Raw genomic sequence first — 21,903 nt, forward strand, 5'->3', positions numbered from 1 at the left:
AAAAGGACTATGGGAAAGGGCCCCTGCCTGAAGCGGCCCTTGAACCCGGGCTGAAGCAGGGAGAGGAGGAAATGGGAGACTATAAAATGGTTGCATATAATTGTTATCAGTATATTTGTTAAAACTGAATCTCTACGTTACGTGCTAAATCTGAAATGCATGATATTTGAAACGGCCGCCAGCGGGAGCTTCAGGGGAAGGACATGGGGAACGAAGCGTTATCGACACCAGGGTATTACTTCTGGGGGAAACCTGGAAATGATGTCGGTTAGCTGTAGGAATTGCTAGAAACTCGGGTTTTCTCCAGAAGTGACATTGCAGCACAGGTGACTCCGAATTTTGATTTCTCCTGTGTAATGAAGGTCGCTGGTGGGCTGGCTGCCTGACCCTGTGGTGTTTGCAAGCAATTGTTATTAGATAGCTAATACTTGTAATTTGAAACAAACCCACAAAAAATGTCAAAAGTATTTCCTTTGCAATATCCATCAAGCCAAGTTCCGATGTATTTTGGGTATGGTAGGACTTTTTCTACCCCAAATGTTTGTGTTGACAGAAGTCACAGGCAACTGCAACGAATCCCATGTCTGAAAAGTACACTTTCACATGAGTCAAAAAGGGTTGTTGTTTTTTTAGTGGACGTACCCCTCCCATTTTTGCATGTACATAAATAAAAGGCTCTGTCTGTCCATCTGTCTGTGGCAGGCATAACTTAGTTAATCCTTAACTCCTACCCAACCACCTGTCGCTCAGACCCCTTGAAGCAGCTCCATTCTGAAGAGAAGAGGAAGAGTTGGTTTTTATTTGCTGACTTTCTCTACCACTTAAGGAAGAATCAAACCAGCTTACAATCACCTTCCCCTCCCCACAACAGACATCCTGTGAGGTAGGTGGGGCTGAGAGAGCGCGACTAGCCCAAGGTCACCGAGCTAGCTTCGTGTGTAGGAGTGGGGAAACAAGTCCAGTTCACCAGTTTAGCTTCCGCTGCTCATGTGGAGGAGAGGGGAATCAAACCCGGTTCTCCATAAGGTGGGGACAGCATCCGTTTCCACTCCTGCAAAGACCACGGCTCATCATCACCTCTCCACTGCCTGCAAGGGAGACAATGGGCGAAATCGCACGGGCACTTTATCCTCCTTTAATCCCTGTTTCAGCCAGGATCGAACGCACGCGTTTCGCCTAATGTACGTTCGATTCTGGCTAAAACAGGGATTAAAGGAGGATAAAGCGACCTTGCGTTTTCTTCCAGTGTTGGAAGGAACGGTGTTTGCCTCAGTTGTCCTTGGATCCTGCTTTAGTCACCCCAACTCCCAGGGCCGCTCTTGGGGTCAGCCGGGCCCAGGCCAATAAGCTGCCAGCCCACTAAGGACTGAGCAACCAGCAAGAGACCAACAGAATCCTTCTCTTCCCACTGGCAAGATGTGGGGGCCGTTTCAGTCCCCAGCTGGGGTTGCCGAGCTCCAGGTGGGGCCTGGAGATCTGCTATTACAACTCATCTCCAGGTGACAGAAAGCCGTTCCCCTGGAGAAAACGGCTCTTTGGAGGGGGACTTCATGGCATCACACCCCATTGAAGCTCCAGGTGTATCCCAACCCGGAGCTGGCAACCTTGATCCTGCTTTACACAGCGGCTTCCTTGTGTAGAGGATTAACAGGCAAGGCCTTTCCAGTATTTGCTTATTTACAAATATACAAGTTAGGTGAGGGGCAGGGTTGCCAGCCGGCCTGGAGGAAAACATCCTGTCCCTTTTACAGAGGCGTAATGGGAAATGGTTAGTATTTGGATGGGAGACCACCAAGGAATACCAGGGTTGCTGTGCAGAGGAAGGCACTGGCAAACCACCTCTGTTAGTCTCTTGCCATGAAAACCCCCCAATGGGTCACCATAAGTCGGCTGCGACTTGACGGCACTTTACACACACACACGTACACACACACGCAATGTGGGGAAATGTGCAGCTGAAGCTTTCCCTAGAATGGAGAGAGATCACCTTGCCAGGTAAATGACAGGTGTTAAAAGGTCAGGACATTTTCTCTCCAGGCAGTTGGCAACCGCAGGGGAAGGGGGCAGGCAGAGCTTTAAATGCAGCCCACCCACTTCAGTCATCTGTAAGAGGAGAACGGGTGGCTGAAACCTGCCCTGTGAACTCCAGAGCTTTGTGAGGGGAAGAGCAGCCGTGCTGAGTGAGACCAAAGGGCCCTCTGATCCAGCATCCGTTTTCTGATGGGTCCATCAGACAACCCCCCGAAGACATGCAAGCAGGGCCGCACAGGCCCAATTCCTCTCCTACTATTGGCCCCTAGCAAGGAGGGGCTGTGGCTGAGTGGCAGAGCAGCTGCTTGGCATGCAGAAGTCCCTGGCATCTACATCAGGTAGACCAAGGGTCTACCTCAGGGAAAGGCAGGTTCATTTCAGGTGGCAAAAAACTGGTTTCCCTCATCTCACTCGCATTCACCCACCTGAATCTCTACAAAAAAGAGAATGACTCTGGCTTTCCATCAGGGCCGCCCCTGACTTGTGATCTACAGAGGCCTGGGCCAGAGGTAACGTGGTTGGGACAACCACGTTTCCTTCTTTATGAGTCTGCTTTGCCATAAAGAACACAGCTGTAGGAGGGGAGGACTCGAACCTGCCTCCGCAGAGCTCCCTGGTGGGTCTTCATCCTGCCCCTTCCCATTCATGCCTTGTCACCCTCTTGCTGTGTCCTTCCTGTGGGCAACAGTGTGCCCATCTGCGGCTGCATCAGGGCACCCTGGTTGGCCGCTTCCATCTCTGCAGGTCAGGGATGTCTGTGCCATGACGGGTGGATGCTGACTGCATTTTTGCGGATGCCATTGATACTGCTATGCTCTCCAGACCTTGGCATTGGATGTTTATTTTGATCTCCTCTGCTAGGTATGCACTGAATCCCAACTGGGGCCCCCTCCCCAGCACCTGACCAACAACGTATCAAGGTTTGAGGTTTAAGCTCGGGTTGCCAACCTCCGAGTGGAGCTTGGAGATCTCCCGGGATTACAACTGATTGCCAGACTTCAGACAGAGCGGACTCCATGGCATTGTACCCCGCTGAGGTCCCTCCCATCCCCAAAACCCACCCTCCTCAGGATCCAGGAACTAGAGGATGGTCTGGCGCACCATTGGGAAACACAGTGGCAAGAGTTCCTGAAGACAGTCGAGTCCTCACACTTGCAGATCCAGAGCTGGCTGAGGGAGCACAGAGCGAAGACGTGCGCCCAGGCGGTAGTGTTGGCCGAGGACTTCCTGCGGAGGCAGGGAGCGGCTACATCAGCAGAGAAGCGAGTGCATGAGTTTCATCCCCGCTCCACTCTGCTAAACCAGGGTGGGAGTCCAAATGACCTCCAAATAAGCTGCTAAAATAAAAATCAGCCCTCAGAGGTTTTCCTGGGCATGGAACCAGCCGCGGGGGGGGGGGGGGATTATACGTCAGTATGTTGTTATGATAGGAAAGGAGCAAAGACTGCAGGCAAAAAATATGTTGTCAATGTTGGCCTAGGCCAGGGGTGTCAAACATGCGGCCGCGGGCCGGATCCGGCCACCAGAGGGCTTTTATCCGGCCCGCGGGGCCACTGGGGCGGCCTGGAGTGGGGGGGGGGCGCTTTGCTGTGGCTGCTGGGCTGCGGGCCACTGATGTGGCCGGGGGTGTGTGTGGGAGGTTTTTCTCTTCGTCTTTTCCTTCCTTCCTTCCTTCCTTCCTTCCTTCCTTCCTTCCTTCCCCTCCCTCTCTCTCTCTCCCTTTCTTTTTGTGGAATTTATTTATTTACTTACGTGCACATGGCCCAGCCCGACCAAGAGCCATTGATGTCCTATCCAGCCCTCCTAACAAATGAGTTTGACACCCCTGGCCTAGGCTTTCATTCCCATTTCCTACTAGGGTTCCCAACTCTGGGCTGGAAAACTCCTGGGGATTTGGGGCGGGGGGGGGGAGCTTGGGAAGGGCAGATTGTGGGGAGAGACCTTAGCAGGGTATAATGCTATAGAGTCCACCCTCCAAAACAGCCCTTTTCTCCTGGAGGACTGATCTCGGTTGTCTGGAGACCAGTTATAATTGAAGATGGCCGAGCTCCCACTGGAGGTTGGCAACCCTATTTTCTACTCAGTACATGTGGGGGTAAGCATGACCTCACCATCATTCCTGTCTACACTGCAGCTGGCCAGAAATTACAAGGGGGGGAGAAAGAGCACAGGACAACGGTCATCTTTAACACACACACACACACACGTTCTGGGGTCAGTTTAGCTTCTGGGTTCAGCTGGAGCCAATGACGGAGTTTTTTTCCCTTCACAGTAGAGAAACATCCCTGTGGCCAGCTGATCTGGAGGGTGATTGCCAGGGTTATGAGAATAAGTTTCCTGTCCTTTTGCCAGGTGGGATCCTTTCTCCCGCGCTAACTAGATGAGAGCTGGCATGGTGTAGTGGCTAAGAGCGGTGGTTTGGATTGGTGGACTCTGATCTGGAGAACCGGATTTGATTCCCCGCTCCTCCACCTGAGCGGTGGAGGCTAATCTGGTGAACTGGATTTGTTTCCCCAGTCCTACACACTGAGTGACCTTTGGCTAGTCACAGCTCTTAAAGTTCTCTCATCAAGTCACAGCTGGCGTATAGTGCTTTTTAGTGATGTTATGGATCGTTTTTGTACTGCTTATGTCCAATGGCTTGTGTTTTAATATTGTGATTTTTAAGAGCTATCTCAAGCAGGACCCTCAAAAGGAGGGACTGTAATATTCTAAATAAACAAATAAATAAGAGTTGGTAGGTGGAGAGCCTAGAGCGAGAGTGAAAGGGGGAGAGAGAAAACCCTTTCTTTCGGGTCTGAGGTTACTGTAGATAGATAAGAAAAGGAAGAGCTTATCCAAGGAGTTGGGAGAGGAAATTCCCACAATGCATTAAGAGTCTGCATAGAGACTGGAGAAAATCTGTGGTGAACCTTTGATCATTGCTTCTACATGGAAGACAATGCCAACCCATACTCTTGGTCCACAATTGTGAGAGTCTATCTGGAAAATGAATATTGCTGAATGTGTTGCGGCTTTTTTGTAATCGGGAACGGCCCCAATCTATTAGGAGAGGCAACATTTTTAACACCCCCCATACACATACAAAATCAGTTTTCCCAAATCTTGCTTCTGAATCTGTTGTCGGGCCGCCAGTTGAAAAGTTACTGAATGCAACACAAAGCAGGTTGAGAGAGCTTTATGCAAAATGCCACAGCAGGAACCTTTTCCAGGCAGGGATCCTTGGTGGGAGAGCGGAATGTGGTAAAATCTTCAGTTTCATGTCTGTTCTTCTAGCTCATGAGAGGACCCACACGGGAGATAAGCCACACAAATGCTCGGACTGCGGGAAAAGCTTCAGCCAGAAGGCTCATCTTAATAGTCATCAGAGAATTCACACCGGAGAGAAGCCGTTTCAGTGCTCACAGTGTGGGAAAAGTTTCAGTCTGCGATCGGTTCTGATTGCCCGCGAAAACACCCATGCTTTAGAGAAACTGCACAAGTGTTCAGACTGTGGGAAAAGTTTCAGTAACAAATCCCAGCTGACGAACCATCAGAGACTGCATACAGGGGACAAGCCCTATAAGTGTTTTGTCTGTGGAAAAACCTTCAGCTTGAGCTCCCTTCTTACTGGACACTTGATAACCCACACAGAGGAGAAGCTATACAAATGCTCACACTGTGAGAAAAGCTTTGGTGGCTGGTCCACCCTTGTTGCCCATGAGAGAACCCACACAGGAGAGAAGCCGCACAAATGCCAAGATTGTGGGAAAAGCTTCAGCCAGAAAACAAATCTGAATAGCCACCAGAGAATCCACACCGGGGAGAAGCCACATAAATGTCCAGACTGTGGGAAGGGCTTTAGCCAGAAATCGCACCTCCTTACTCATTGGCGAGTCCACACGGGAGAGAAACCTTTCCAATGTGCATGTTGTGGTAAAAGCTTTAGCACCAGGTCGACCCTTGTGGTACATGAGAGAACCCACACGACCCCTGCCCACCAGCTTTGGGCAACAAGGTACATCGAAATCCAACGGAAAAAAGTACAACATTAATTTAAGAGGAAATAAAATGTTAAAAAAGAAGCCCCCGCCAAGACTGTGCATATCATTCCTGGCAGCAACGACAGAACCAAACTGTTTGCCATTCTGAACACATGATTTGAGATGGGGACAGATCCCTCTGTCATGGTCAAAGGCTTCGAAAAGAATATGTCTCAGATCATGGACTTTGTCCATGGCACTCATCTAAATATTAGCCTTGGAAACATTCAAGTTTGTCTGCAATGGGGTGCGTGGGGGACCTCCACGTATAGCAATGGATCACGAAGTGTGCAGGCCTAAGGACATTTTCCTAGGAGTAAGCTCCATTAAGTAAAATGGGACTCCCTTCCATGTAGACCTTGTGAGAGCCATGTATCTCTGACTCCTCTTTGTCTATCCTTCACCCCAGCTTTCTTTGAACTCGTAAAAGCAGTTCACACCTTCCAACGCTTTCCTGGGTTCAGGCGCCACATCCGTCAGTCCCAGGTGCCGCCTTCCCCTCCCCTGCCGCGCTTTCTGTATTCACTCCCTCGGGCCAGATTCGGCCTTGAAGATCTGATAACCCTAACAGTCTCTCAGGGACCGTTTGATGTCTGTATTGTACCAATCTATCTTGTAGCTTCCCATAACAGAGGTGTGAACCCTAGTGCCCTGTAGGAGATATATTCTGTAACCCTGATAGTAAGCTCACTTGCAACTTTTAACTCGTGTCTGCCTTGTACCATCTGAAGCCTTCAATAAATCCTTTGTTTCTGCATCTAAGTCTGAGCAAGTGATTTTGCGAAGTTAGCACAGCTTGGTTGGGACTTTCACATTAAGTTGCAAGTCCTTGCCTCTTCGTTCTACGCCTGTACCCTTCCGGACAGTCATGCGAGACGAGGAGGAGACACCTTCTTCACCCGAGCAACCGAAGGAACCCGTGGCTCCGGAGCTACCCGATCCCCAACCCCTGGAGAGGGACCCCAAGCGGAAGGTACCGAGCGGACCCAACCAGGTCCCGGATTTGGGCACAAGACCCAAAACCACCTTTAATTCCTGGCTGGACTCTCCCTGGGGATGGTCGCTCTCCCGGACCGAGTCGCGGGCGCGCCGGACGGCGGTCCCCAGCATGGGGTTTGAGGACGACCCCGCGCGGAAGGAAGCACTGATGCTTCACCAGATGGACGAGGAGCGAAAGCGGTGGCAAGAGGAGCGCCAGGGTTTGATTGAACGTATGGATACCATGCAAGCCTTGATGTTCGACATGGCCCACGCATTGGATGCGTTGAAGGTACAAGCCCCCTCAGGTGAAACCCCGGACGGGACACCGGCCGCTCCACCCGCCCCTCCCGCTACTCCGGCCCGCCGTGACCTGAAGATCACGTATGATGGGTCGGGGGACCAACTGACTTTCTTTATGGTGCAAGTGGACATTTTTATGCGGGAGCAGGGCCGGACCTTTACCTCCGAAGAATCTCAGGTCCAATATGTGGCCTCTCTCCTTCAAGGTGAGGCGGCCGCTTGGATGGTGTTACAGTACGAGCTTCGCTCCCCTGTGCTACGGAGTCTAGATGACTTTATGGTGGCACTCCGAAATCGGTTCGAGGACCCGAACCTGGGGGAACGAGCCAAAGCTACCCTGATGCAACTGCGCCAAGGGACTAAATCGGTGGCGCAGTATGCGAGCGAGTTTCAGTCGCTGTCTAGTAGAATTTTGGACTGGAGCGAAGCTACTCGTGTACAGTGCTTCAGAGAGGGACTGAACCTGGATCTGCAGCACTGGGCCTTCATGCAAGGTAACCCCCCGGACGTCGAGGGTTGGGTGCGCCATGCTGCCGATATTGAGAATCTGAAGCAACTCCTGACCTTGTCCAAACAACGCACTGGGCGCGACCTCAAACCTCGGGGGGACAGACCACCCGGTGGCACCAGGGATCCCCGGCCTCAGGGTGGCGGCGGCCCCTCAATGGCCGAACGCCGCAAACGCTTCGAAAGCGGCGTCTGCCTAGTTTGCGGAGGAAAGGGACACTTCGCCTCTCAATGCCCGTCTCGCTCCGGACGTCCGGCCCCTCCTCGCCTGACCACGGCTGAACCAGAGAAGGCCCCGGCAGAAGGCCAACCTCGCCGCCGGAGCGGCGCCCCTAGCCGTCGGAGCGCGCCCTCCGCGTTGCACGCGCGCACCCAGGGCGGATCCTCCACCTCAGCCGGTCCATCGGGACCCGGGATTATAAACGAAGCTTTGACTCGTCCAAGTCACGGATTACAACTACCACGTCTCCCTCGTCCAGCAAAGAGGAGGAGTGGGAAGTGTTGGCAAAAAACGCCGCCGGTCTGCTGTAAAGGGGGCTCCTCAGCAGACCGCTCCGACAATTGTGCAAGGAGCTCCATTGATGGTAAGCGCCCAGGAAGACAATGTTTATATTAGGGTCCACCTTTCCCTGCCCAAAGGGGGTCCTGTGTTTGAATTCCCCGCTCTAGTGGACTCTGGCTGCGCCCGCACCTTAATAAGCGAAGAAGCGGCCAAGAAATTGCGTGTCAGGCGCAAGCGGCTCCCAGACCCCCTCCGCTTTTCTCAAATGGACGGTAGTGACTTTAAAAAGGGGCCCGTCACTCACCGCACCACTGCGGTGGTCATGGCCGTGGGGGAACATTGGGAACGACTCTACTTTACCATCGCCCCCATAGTCGCCCCCGTAGTGCTTGGAATGAATTGGTTACAGGGCCACAACCCATCCATTGACTGGGTAAAACGGACACTCACTTTCCCCGAGGACCCCTGTGAATTGCACGATAAGGACCGAGTGCTCTGCACTCCGGCTGCCGCCTTGGTGGGGTCCCCCATGCCCGTTGCTACCCCACCCCAGCTGCCCTCCGAGTATTCCCAGTTTGCGGACGTGTTTGATGTACGGGAATGTGATGAACTACCCCCGCACCGGGAAACCGACTGCGCTATTGAGATTGTGGGAGATAGCAAATTAACCAAGGGGAAAGTTTACCCCATGAGTCCCAATGAGAAGGCGGTGTTGCGGGACTACCTGGACACAAACCTGGCAAGGGGTTTCATCCGCCCTTCTAAGGCTCCGTATTCCGCTCCCGCTTTCTTTGTCAAGAAAAAGACGGGAGACCTGAGACTGTGTATTGACTTTCGTAGACTGAACGCTGTCACTCAGTCTAATGCTTACCCCCTCCCTCTCATTCCAGACCTTCTAGCACAATTGAAGGGAGGCCGAATCTTCACCAAATTGGATTTGGTGGAGGCCTACCACCGCATCCGCATAAAGGAGGGGGACGAATCCAAGACGGCCTTTTCAAGTTGTTTTGGCATGTTTGAATATTTGGTGATGCCGTTCGGACTTTCCGGGGCTCCGAGTGTATTCATGCAATTAATTAATGAGGTGTTACATGACTTGTTGTTTCGGGGGGTGGTGGTATTTTTAGACGATATTCTCATTTACTCTGAGACCATGGAAGAGCACGTCCGGCTGGTGCGCGATGTTCTCCAGCGGCTGCGGGAGCACAAATTATTTGCTAAGGTCTCCAAATGTGCATTCCATCAACCCTCCATCACTTTCTTAGGCTATGTGATTTCCCACCAGGGTTTAGAAATGGACCCCGAAAAGGTTCGGGCGGTAAGGGACTGGGAACCTCCCACTACTCGTAGACAACTACAACAGTTTTTGGGGTTTGCCAATTTCTACCGAAACTTCATCCCCAATTTTGCTCAGGTGGCCCTTCCCCTTACTTCCCTTTTGCGCACCAAGGGGAAGGGAGCAAACGCCGCTCTGCCCTCCGCATGTTTGCAATGGTCTCCGCCCTGCCAACAGGCTTTCGAGACGCTCAAGCGACTCTTTTCGTCCGAGCCAGTGCTGGCCCACCCGGACTGCAACAGGCCGTTCGTGGTCCAGGTGGACGCCTCTGATGTGGCCATGGGGGGGCTCTCCTGCAGCGGGACGAGAATGGGGTTTTGAAACCGTGCGCCTACTTCTCCAAAAAGTTTTCCCAGTCCGAAATCAACTGGGCTATTTGGGAGAAGGAGCGGCGGCTGTCAAGCACGCTCTCACCATCTGGAGACATTTCTTGGAGGGGGCAGAGTCTCCTTTTGAGGTGTGTACCGACCACAAAAATCTTGAGGCTCTCAAGGGGGCGAGAAAGCTCAACGCTAAACAAATTCGGTGGGCTCAATTTTTTGCGAAGTTCCGTTTCACCCTTAAGCATGTACCCGGAAAAGAGAATGCCCTGGCGGATGCCCTGTCCCGACTTCCCCAGTATCGCAACGACTTTGACCGACCTGTGGACTCCCTGTTCACCCCCGAGCAACGGGGGGAGGTTCCAGGACTGGCCGTGACCACCCGGTCCCAAGCCCGCCAACCGGAAAGCCCCCTGCTCAGAGGTGTTCCGGAAGCCTTTCAGCAACGGCTCCGGGACGCTTCTCTGAAGGAGGCGGAGCAGCAGACTCTCCCCTCCGGCATGGAGCGGCAGGACTCTTGGTGGGTACAAGGGGGTAAACTCTACGTCCCTGAATCTCTTCGCAAGGAGGTCCTTGGGCTGGTCCATGGGGCCAAACTTGCGGGTCACTTTGGGTTCGTAAAAACTCTGCATTTGGTGAGGCGGCAGTTTTGGTGGCCCGGTATGCGGGCTGATGTGGAACTGTACGTTCGCAGCTGCCCCATCTGCGCCACGGCCAAAAAGAGGATGGGGAAACCCCCGGGGCTTTTGAAACCTTTAGAAACGCCTACCAGACCCTGGGAAGTAATCGCCATGGACTTTATTACCGACCTCCCACTCAGTCGGGGTAAAACGGTTCTGTGGGTGATCACGGATCTTTTCTCTAAACAGGTCCACTTTGTTCCCTGTGCCGGGCTCCCCTCGGCCCAGATGTTGGCCAAAATGTTTGTCAACCACGTCCTAAGACTTCACTCGATCCCCAGGAAGGTACTCTCCGACAGGGGGGTCCAGTTCGTCGCCAAGTTCTGGCGAGCCTTCCTGAAATTAATGGGGGTTGGGGAACAAGGTCTCTCTTCTGCCTACCATCCACAGACTGATGGTCAAACTGAACGGGTAAATGCTGTAGTTGAGTGCTACCTCCGCTGTTATGTCAATTACCACCAGGACGATTGGGTAGACCTGTTGCCTTTTGCCGAGTATGCCTACAACAATGCCCCCCACTCCTCCACTGGTTTTAGCCCTTTCCAGGTGGTGTACGGGAAGGACTTCGGCCCTTTCGGCTCCACCACCATCACCCCTGAACTCGAGGAGGTTCAGGAGATCCAGGATTGGATACAGGTAGTCCGGTCCACTTGGCCCTGGCTGCAGAAGAACCTCGAAAGGGCCAAGCGCAAGTACAAGGACCAGGCCGATAAGCATTGGGCCCCGGGGTGGGAACTCAAAGTAGGGGAGCAGGTTTACCTCTCCACCAAGAACCTACGCTCCCTCCGACCCTGCAAAAAGCTAAGCGATCGATATGTAGGGCCTTTTCCCATATCCCGGGTTATCAATGAAGTCACAGTGGAGTTGAAACTCCCAAAGTCCCTTCGAGGCGTTCACCCCGTCTTTCATATCAGCTTGCTCAAACCGTACGTGGCTGCGCCTCAGTTCCACTCCCCCCCCCAAGCTGGAAATTCCTACGGTTGTGGGCGGGGAGACACATTTGGAAGTGTCCAAGGTTTTAGACTCCAAATGGAAGAAAGGGAAATTGTTCTATCTGGTACGTTGGAAACATCTGGGTCCTGCACATGATGAATGGGTGGCAGCCCCCACATGGCTGCTCCTCGTTTGGTTCATGAATTCCATTGTGCTTACCCTGATAAGCCTCGTCCGCCCGACCTTGCGGGAGGGGGGCCTTAAGGGAGGCAGAATGTGAGAGCCATGTATCTCTGACTCCTCTTTGTCTATCCTTCACCCCAGCTTTCTTTGAACTCGTAAAAGCAGTTCACACCTTCCAACGCTTTCCTGGGTTCAGGCGCCACATCCGTCAGTCCCAGGTGCCGCCTTCCCCTCCCCTGCCACGCTTTCTGTATTCACTCCCTCGGGCCAGATTCGGCCTTGAAGATCTGATAACCCTAACAGTCTCTCAGGGACCGTTTGATGTCTGTATTGTACCAATCTATCTTGTAGCTTCCCATAACAGAGGTGTGAACCCTAGTGCCCTGTAGGAGATATATTCTGTAACCCTGATAGTAAGCTCACTTGCAACTTTTAACTCGTGTCTGCCTTGTACCATCTGAAGCCTTCAATAAATCCTTTGTTTCTGCATCTAAGTCTGAGCAAGTGATTTTGCGAAGTTAGCACAGCTTGGTTGGGACTCTCACAGACCTGCTTAGAATTGCTCTGGGAAAATCCTAGATTTATTGGGTGGTCAAGGCTGTCTGGAAACATATACTCTGCTTTCTTTGCCGGGAGCTTTCTTTCCATGAACCTGCCCTACGAGGAAAGGCTGAGGGACCTGGGAACGTTCAGTCTGGAGAAGAGAAGTTTGAGGGGGGACATGATTTCTCTAAGTATTTGAAGGGCAGTCACTTAGAGGAAGGCAGGGACCTGTTCCTTTTGGAGGTGGAAGATAGGACTCGCAATAACGGGTTTCCATTATGGGCTGCAAGGTAAGTAAAAAGGTAAAGGTCCCCCTGTGCAAGCACCGGCTCATTCCTGACCCATGGGGTGACATCACATCCCAACGTTTAGTAGGCAGACTTTGTTTACGGGGTGGTTTGCCAGTGCCCTCCCCAGTCGTCTTCCCTTTACCTCCAGCAAGCTGGGTGCTCATTTGACCGACCTCGGAAGGATGGAAGGCTGAGTTGACCTTGAGCCGGCTACCTGAAACCAACTTCCATTGGGATCGAATTCAGGTCATGAGCAGAGCTTGGACTGCAGTACGGCAGCTTACCACTCTGCACCACGGGGCTCCTCGGGCTGCAAGGTATCGGCTGGATATTAGGAAAAACATTTCACAGTCAGAGTTGTTCAGCAGTGGAAACAGCTACCTAAGAAGCTGGTGAGCTTCCCCCTCTCTGACCGTCTCTGAGCTGTCGTGGGACAAACCCTTGTCAGGGATGCTCTGTCTAGGCCAAAGCTTCTTAAACTGTGGGTCTCATGTGGGGGTTGTGAAAAAGTTATATGTATACCAAATAATTGTTTTAAAGTAAATTTCTTTATGATTTATTATCAGTACATGTTTGGTTTGTATACCTATTTTATATACCTCTATACCCGGGGTCGTGTAAACATTTCTCAGGCTAAAAGGAGTTACGAGTGGGAAATGTGCAAGGAGCCCTGCTGCTCTGCGCTGGTCCTGCCTTGAGCCCCAGGGGGTGGGACTAGATGGGGGTCTGTATGGCCCCTTCCCACTCTCTGATTCTTTGACATGTGATGTCGGAGGAGAGTTTGAGGCCTGCTGCTGATTGCCAGAAAGACAAATCACTGGGTTCTGGATCAAGTCAAGCCTAGAAGCAAGAATGGCTGAACGGAGGCCATCGTACTTTGGTCGCATCACGAGAAGACCAGAGTTACGGGAAAAGACAATAAGGCTAGGAAAAGTGGAAGGCGGCAGGAAAAGAGGAAGACCCAGCTTGACTTCATAAGGGAAGCTCCGGCCCTCAGTTTGCAAGGCCTGAGCAGCCTGGGCCTGGTCACCCTCCCTTTTCATAGGTGAATGCCTGGAAAAGCGAAGCTTCCTGCGGGAGAACAAAGTGCTGCAACCAACCCTAAAGTTTTGGGCAGGGAAGTGTTTCTTCCCCGTTGCCCTCTGTCCCTTTGTCAGCCTCTCTCCAGCTGGTCTCCCCTGCAGGGGGGGCCGTCAGAGGAGGCAGCTGCTCCCCCCAGGCCCAGAAGCGGAGCGAGGAAACCGCCTCTTTCCAAAGGCCTCTGTTCCTCCGCCTGGGTCTGGTGGTTGCAGGGAACTACGTTTCCCAGAAGGCGCTGCGAGCACCATTGAGGCCCAGTCTGCCTCCGCCAGGCTTTTCCCAGAGCGGCAGAAGGAAACCTGGCCCACATGGAGTCCCTCGGGGCCTCTCCCCTGTCTGGCCCCCCAACCCGGGTGGAGGGAGAACCGGGCTTCTTCTGCACGTCTGCAGGGGAGGTGAGTCCGGGGAGGGTCTCCTGCAGCAGGGCTGGGGTTGGTGTTCCCACCCACGTGGGGGTTGGTTTGTTCCCTGCAACCAGCCTGAGCTCGTCTGGCTCTTGACTGCTGGGCGGACCCTTTTGATCTGACCCAGCGGGGCTCGAGGCCAGTTTCTGCCCCCCCCCCCCCCCGTGGCTCGTTTGGCCACAGTTGGCTATTTGTATTTCCAGTGCCTGCTGTTGCTTTCTGTGCTGTAGGATCCCCAGGAGCCTCAGAAGTGCTCTGAACTGGCCGCTGGTCTGCAGGTTTGTCAAGGGAGGGGACCTAATTCACCCCCCCCCCGCCTGTCCTGCCTCTTCCTTTTGGGCTCGTCTGCAGAGAACCGTCACTTCCATTGCCAAATATTGTGTGTGTTAAGTCGCTTCCGACTCATGGCGACCCAATGCATCAATGTCCTCCAAAACGTCCGATCTTTAACAGCCTTGCTCAGGTCTTGCGAACTGAGGGTTGTGGCTTCCTTTGTTGAGTCCATCCATCTCTTGTTGGGTCTGCCTCTTTTCCTGCTGGCCTCACTTTTTCCTAGCAAAATATTAGAGGGATTTTTATGTTGTTAATTTTGGAAGAAAAGAAGGGGGCTGCAGCCAGGCAAAACGAAGGCAGAGAAACAAATGGCGCAAAGGGAAACAAATTCTGTAGTCACTCTTGCAACCCCAATGCATTTCATGTGCGGCATCAACAGGGGGAATCTAATAAAATGGAAAAGTAACGTGAAATAATAACACAAGCGTATTAGGTACATAATTAAAACATTTTTAATTATTTAAAAATATTATACATATCACAATTAATCTGGACCAGAATGTTTCCATTCATACCCAACATTTTTGGACTTGCAACACCCGCAGTTATTCTGATGCTGGTGCCAATTTCGAGGTTTCCAGTTTTTATCTTGTTATTCTAAATATGAATAACCTCTCCCCCCCCCCGTTTAGTAAATCTTCTGCTGTGTGTTAATCTTTGCCTCAACCAGTTTCTATTGTATGAAATTCTACATCTGCTGAGACACTGCAGTAGCTTCCTTGCAGTTGAAAGGTGTGTTGTACAGACTGCAGCCACTCCACAGTGCGCAGTTATCTGAAAGTCTCTTAGGCAGCAGAGTGCTGGGTGTTCTTTACCCTGCATCTCTCACCTGCCAAGCCCTGAGGATCACAGGGCCTGGGTTTGTTGGGGGGGGGGGAAGAGAACCAAAGACAGGATGGCCTAAATTAGGCCAAATAACATTTGCTAAGATGGATGCAAACTTAAGAGTAGCACAGAAAGCTTCTGCAGAAAAAGATGTTTAAAGCAGAATCCTACAAAATTACGATTTTTCTTGCAGTTACCCATGAAAGGTAGTTCTGTTGTTGAACCTGGTGTACAGTCAAATTGGTCGTCTTCCCCCCCCCCCCCATTTAATTGGACTTGACTGAAAGAAGCCCACTTCTGTGCAATTTTCTGAATTTGTATTTCTTGGAAACTTTCAGTATACTCTACTTGTCAGAGGTTGGGGAAAAACAACGCATACAATTTTCATTTTGATGTACATAATTCTTTTAATCAGTTGACTGGTCAATGGGATTCTTTATTTCTTGAATGCTTGGGGACAGGAATAGATGATCAAATGGGCCATCTTGTCCTCTTTCAGAGATCCCTGCTGTCTCTTGAGGAGGTAGCCGTGTTCTTCACGGAGGAGGAATGGGCTCTGCTGGATCCAGGCCAAAGAAAACTCTTCTGGGAAGTTATGGAGGAAAATTCTGAGAATGTGGCCTCTCTGGGTAAGGGTTTTTTCCTTTTATTGTGAACGCAGAAGAGAAGGGTGAGGGTGGCAGCTTCCGTTGGCCCTCTTGAATTTGTGGACATAGTTTTATTTGCCACAGAGGAAAGGGTGGAGGTCCCACAACTGGGAATCTTACAGCATCTGAAAAAGAAAGCATTCAACATTTCATGCTATAAAGAACAATCTGTTGATCAAGAGGGCTCTGATTGGGAGAGACGGACAATCTCCAGTAACACTGCAGCTAACAACAAATCCATGCAGCTCCTATTTTCTTCTTTGTCCTTTCCATTTTGATGCTCCTCCCTCAGTGGCAGAGCTCCTATTCTGCATCTGGAAAGTCTGGAGTTCCATCCATGGCTTTTGAAAAAGGGTTTAACCCGGAGGGTCTTTGGTTGCAAGGCTGGGAAAGGCCTGCGACCCTCCTGAGGCACCACCCCATGGGGAGAATCAGCTGGAAAATGTGTGGCTTTCAGTTTTGTTCTTGTGGTATAAGCCTTCCCTTCAGTGACAAGATTTTCTGAGGGTAGGAAGCTGCACCAAATCTCCAGGAATTTTCCAGCACAGTGTTTACAGTTCTATGTCTGCTTTCTGGCAATACTGTACAAAGGAACAGCCTCAGAGATCATTATTTCCAGGCAGGCTATAGGCAAAATGAAATGTATAGCAAACGTCCTACTGCCTTTCCTCCCTGTGGGGTCCCAAAGTCACTGCTGTGAGGTAAGTTTTGTATGAAGCCTGAAGGGGACAGAAATCACCCAAGCAGATGGTTTCAGAAAACAACAAAGATTTATATATTGATGTACATGTGAAGCTGCCCCACACAGTGACAAATAAACAATTAAACTTTATTTTCCACATTCCCAAATACTTCAGGTTTTGTATTCTGTTTGGGTCTAGTTGCAGGGAACTACATTTCCCCAAGGACCTTGCGAGCACCAGAGACGTCAACCCTACCTTTCCTAGGTGTTCATGGGCTGGTTTTTCCAGAAGGTGGAGAAGGAAGTGTATGGAATGAGCAGTTCCACCAGACCTGTCTTCTTTCTCGTTTCCCCCGTCTTGAGGGAGAATTTGGCTCTCGCACCACTGCAGGAAAGGTGAGTTGAGGATTTCATCAACAGCATGAACGGGGAGGGGGGGAGGAAGTCTGTGGAAGAGAAAGAGGAGGCGTTGAGAGAGTGGATTTAAAGCCATTAAAAGCATCCTTGAAAAGGATCCAATGTTATTTACCTTTTTCGAAGGTTATTGGCGTTCAGCCCAGACTTTCGCTGCTGGTTGGCCATGACGTTATTGCAAAAGGTTTTTCTACTTCTCAACTAACTGATGCGGAAACTAGATTTTAATTGGAAAATGTTACATAAAAAAACATCATTTTAAGTTAAAAATATATTGAAAATGCTGCTTGCCTGTTGAACACTGAGCGTCCAATGGGATCCTTTCTTCTTTCTTGATTACTGGAGGACAGGAATCGATGACCAACAGTGACATATTTTCCTCTTTCAGAGATCCCCAGTGTCCTTTAAGGAGGTAGCAGTCTTCTTCTCTGGGGAGGAATGGGTTCTGCTGGATCCAGGCCAAAGGAAACTCTACTGGGAAGTGATGAAGGAAAGTTATGAGACAGTGGCCTCTTTGGGTAAGGATCTTTCCCCTTTTATTATGAACATTGAAGAGAAGGGAGGGGGCGGCATCTTCCTTTGACCCTGTTGAATTTCAGAACACACTTTAATTCATCACAGACAAAATAACAGAGCCCTCACGGGTATAGATATGACAATGCCTGAAAATGAAAGCATTAATTATTTCCTTGTGGTAAAGAGAAATGTGTTAATGAAGAGGGCTCTGATCTGGAGAGAGGTACCATATCTGGTTAGGTTAGAATCATAGAGTTGGAAAGGGTAACATGCCATCTACTCCAACTGTGCTCAATGCAGGATCAATCTAGATCATCCCAGACAAATGTTCATCTGACCATTGCTTTTAGACTGCCAGCAAGGGGGAGCTCATCACCCCCCGGCCCATTCCAACGAGAAATGCTGCACTACTCTTATGATAAAATAAAATTATATTTAGCCTTTCCGTCCCTAATTGATACCCATTATTGGGTATGGGACAGACTTTCAAATACATCAAGAGAGCAATTGTGTCCCCACTCAGTCTCTTCCTGACTGAACATTCCCAAGTTCCTCAGCCTATCCTCGTAGGGCTTGGTCTCCAGGGCCCTGATCCTCCTTGTCGCTCTGCTCTTCACCCACTCCATTCTGTCCACATCCCTTTTGCAGTGAGGCCTCCAGAACTGCACACAGTAGTCTGGGTGCAGCCTGACCTATTTGGAATACAGCAAGACTATGACATGTTTCAATTTACATGTTGTGCCTCTGTGGATAGACCATAAGACCGCATAAGCCTTTTTTGCAGCTGTTTTGTAGAGGGGAGATATTTCCCATCCTCTGTTTGCTGTGGCACTTTTCACCACCAACCATAGCTTTGAATGCTAAAAGCACATGGCACCGGGCTGGAGTGGGGAGTCAGGGGGTTCCTTGGTCCAGGATGGTCCAGTTCCTTGAATAGTTGGCATGGTTTCTGGGGGCAACTGATGTCCCACCATATCCCCCGTCCAACATTATTACCAGTTTCTTTCCTCGTGGCAATCCCCATTTCCTCACCATTACGTTCATTCGTCTCTCTTTCCCACCTACCAGCCAACCTACCATTATACCCCCCCTTCTTCAGCTTTCCTTCTACCTGGGAGAAATCTGGCCTAGTAATGTGCCTGCTCAGCTGCTAGGCTGGGCCCAGTTGTGTGGTGCTGGCTGGGCACTGTTGCCTGCCTGTGCCTCTAACTGACAGAAACCAAGGCTTGAAAACTGACAGTACTGTGTGATGGCCTTGCAATGGCCACTGAAGGCATGTGTGTCTTATGTTACAGGCACTACTTCTATCATTTTGGGTGTTCTACCCCTAATGTTTCTTTTCGCCAGATTTTTCTGCAAGCCTGGATCATTTTCCAAGTTTGTAGAAAGAGCTACCTTGTCTGTCCTTGTCTTCAATCTCTAGATTTGTTTATTTATTTTATTTAGATTTAGATTTGTATCTTGCCCTCTATCCTGGCCAAAGCCAGGCTCAGGGCAACTAACATCAATGATATCATTAAAACATAATAAAACAATAAATTCAATACATAATTAATTTAAAAACCATAGTTCCAGATTGAAATATAACATCAGTGGTGCTCTGTTTCAATAATAGGACTTTGGCCAACCTGAAAAGGCGGTCAGGCTCCCCCCACTTCAATGGTAGGAAGAATGTAGGGGGAGGTAGGGAGGCCAGCTTCGTGTAAACCATTTCAGCCCTCAAACATAGTCCTGGCAGAGCATCTCAGAGCATTTACAGGCCCTGCAGAACTGCGACAGGTCCCATAGGGCCCTGGTTTCCTCTGAGAGGGAGTCCCATCAGTCCTGGGCCAAGGCCGAGAAAGCCCTGGCTGAGCACAGCCGGACAGTTCTCAGGCCATCTTTCCATCTTTCATTCCTTTTGTCATGATTTTTTTAAAAAAAACATTTCTTTCCCTATTCTCTTTCTGTATGTTTCCTGAATAAGCACCAGAAAAAATACTAACCTTAATGTGGTCTCAAGAGCACCTTTCTGCCCCTTCCTTTGGTCATCTTTTTCTCTTTTTCCAAGTCATCCTAGTGTGTGGTTAAATTTTGCTGACATTTGTCCAGGACTGTGGCATCCATTATAGGAAATGCCATTCACTACTGACTTTACCTGATTACTGGTTTTGGGGGTCGGTTCATTCTTACTTCATTTCTATCTCTCTTATGCAATTGCAGATGTGAGGGAGATGCTGAGTGGAAAAGAATTAGGAAGGAGAGTTTTGGAAAAAGATAAAGATCAGCAGGTGGAAGTGAAATCTGGGGATCAAACAGTACCTAAGAAGGACTGCAGAAGGAAATGGAAAGTAAAAGAGAAGAAGAGGAAGGAATTGGTTGGCTGTCCGAGCACAAATAAACCAGAAGTCTCTGCCCAAAATGAAACACGGAAAAGAAAGAGAAGGCATAAGGGTTTGATGGAGAAGAATGGGTTGAGCTGCAATTTCGGTGTTAAAACATGTCTTCCCATTACAACATACTGGAAAATGTATAAATGTTTGGAATGTGGAAAGAACTTCAGCTGCAGTAGTACACTAAAAACACATAAAAGGATACACTCAGGGGAGAAGCCATATAAATGCTTGGAGTGTGGAAAGTGCTTCTCTCAGAATGGCCGCCTTACTGAACATCAAAAGATTCATACAGGGGAGAAGCCATATAAATGTTTGGAGTGTGGAAAGTGCTTCTCTCAGAATGGCTACCTTAATAAACATCAGAAGATTCATACAGGGGAGAAGCCATATAAATGCTTGGCGTGTGGAAAATGCTTCTCTCGGAATGACAGTGTAACTAGTCATCAGAAGACTCACACAGGGGAGAAGCCATATAAATGCCTGGAGTGTGGAAAGTGCTTCTCTCGGAATAACAGTCTAACTACTCATCAAAGGAGTCATACAGGGGAGAAGCCATATAAATGCCTGGAGTGTGGAAAGTACTTCTCTCACAATAGTCACCTAACTGTACATCGAAAGGTTCACACAGGGGAGAAGCCATATAAATGCTTGGAGTGTGGAAAATGCTTCTCTCAGAATGGCAGTCTAACTACTCATCAAAAGACTCACACAGGGGAGAAGCCATATAAATGCTTGGAGTGTGGAAAATGCTTCTCTCAAAATGGCAACCTAACTCTACATCAAACAGTTCACAAAAGGGAGAAGCCATATAAATGCTTGGAGTGTGGAAAGTGCTTCTCTCAAAATGGCTACCTAAATAAACATCAAAAGATTCATACAGGGGAGAAGCCATATAAATGTTTGGAGTGTGGTAAGTGCTTCTCTCACAATAGCCACCTTACTAGACATCAAAAGATTCACCCATAGAATCATAGAATGAAGTCGGAAGGGGCCATACAGACCATACAGGCCATCTAGTCCAACCCCCTACTCAATGTAGGATCAGTCTAGAGCAGGGGTGGGGAACCTTTTTCCTGCCAAGGGCCATTTGCATATTTATAACATCATTTGGGGACCACACCAGGCGCAGATCTCCCGCGGGGGGGGGGGGGGAAATGATAGGGTTGCCAGGTCTCCAGCCACCAGCTGGTGGTTGGCAACTCTAGGAGAGGAAGGAAGGGGAGGAGGAAGGAAGGAAAAAGTGAGGAAAGGGAAGAAAGAAAGTAATGAAGAAAGAAAAAGGGAGGGACGAAGAAGGAAGTGGGAGAGACGGAGAGAAAGAAGAAAGAAGGAACTGGGAAAGGAAAGAAGGAAGGAAGGAACGGGTAGAAAGGATGAAAGGAAGGAAGAAAAAGAGGGACGGCGAAAGAAAGAACGAACGAAAAGACGGGAGGGGACAAAGAAAGAAAGGGGGAGGGACGGAGAGAAAAAGATGAAGGAAAGAAAAAAAGGAACGGGAAGAAAGGATGAAAGGAAGAAGGGAGGGACGGAGAAAAAGAAAAAAATAGTGGAGGGAGGGACAGAAAGAAAAAGAGTGGAGGGAGGAAAAGCGGAAGGAAGGAAGGAACTGGGAAAGGAAAGAAGGAACTGGGGAAGAAAGGATGAAAGGAAGACAGGAAGGAAGAAAGAAAGAGGGTAGACAGAAAGAAATGGAGGGGGGAGAGAAAGAAAAAGAACGGAGGGAGATGGCAGGTCCTTCTCTGGTGGACGTGCGGCTGCTGAGGTGTTGTCTGGCCCTCCGCGAGTGCCCTGAGCAGGAGGAGGCGGGCGAAAACAGCCGGGAACAGGCGCCTGAGGAGGAGGACGATGGCGGCGACAACCTGGAGCTGGGCGAGGAGCAGCTGCTGCTGACATGCGCACATGTGGGGGGGAAAGGTGGTGTGTTTGCGCTCTGCCAGCAGCACCAAGCCCATCCTGAGGGGCGGCATCGGCGGTGGGGAGGCCAGCAGCAATGAGGCCA

The 21,903-nt window shown here is 50.3% G+C and overlaps 1 protein-coding gene across 1 annotated transcript; it reads left to right on the forward strand.

Moving 5' to 3' along the window:
* The first annotated feature begins 203 nt into the window (after positions 1 to 203).
* Positions 204 to 20,870, forward strand: LOC130488660 (zinc finger protein OZF-like). Its single transcript, XM_056862335.1, has 6 exons — positions 204 to 263; positions 2,720 to 2,775; positions 3,102 to 3,337; positions 5,308 to 5,898; positions 20,095 to 20,690; positions 20,775 to 20,870. The coding sequence occupies exons 1-6, from the start codon at positions 204 to 206 to the stop codon at positions 20,868 to 20,870; spliced, it is 1,635 nt and encodes a 544-aa protein (XP_056718313.1).
* The last annotated feature ends 1,033 nt before the right edge of the window (positions 20,871 to 21,903 follow it).

Source organism: Euleptes europaea, chromosome 1 (genome assembly GCF_029931775.1).
Source record: "Euleptes europaea isolate rEulEur1 chromosome 1, rEulEur1.hap1, whole genome shotgun sequence".
NCBI classification, from domain to species: Eukaryota; Metazoa; Chordata; class Lepidosauria; order Squamata; family Sphaerodactylidae; genus Euleptes; species Euleptes europaea.

Excerpts from the sequence above, each read along its gene's own strand:
- LOC130488660 (XM_056862335.1), top strand. The coding sequence starts at position 204 with ATGGGGAACGAAGCGTTATCGACACCAGGGTATTACTTCTGGGGGAAA. Across the intron at positions 2,776-3,101 it reads GGCCGCTTCCATCTCTGCAG|GATCCAGGAACTAGAGGATG; the intron begins GTCAGGGATGTC and ends CACCCTCCTCAG. Across the intron at positions 5,899-20,094 it reads GAAATCGCACCTCCTTACTC|ATAAAAGGATACACTCAGGG; the intron begins ATTGGCGAGTCC and ends CACTAAAAACAC.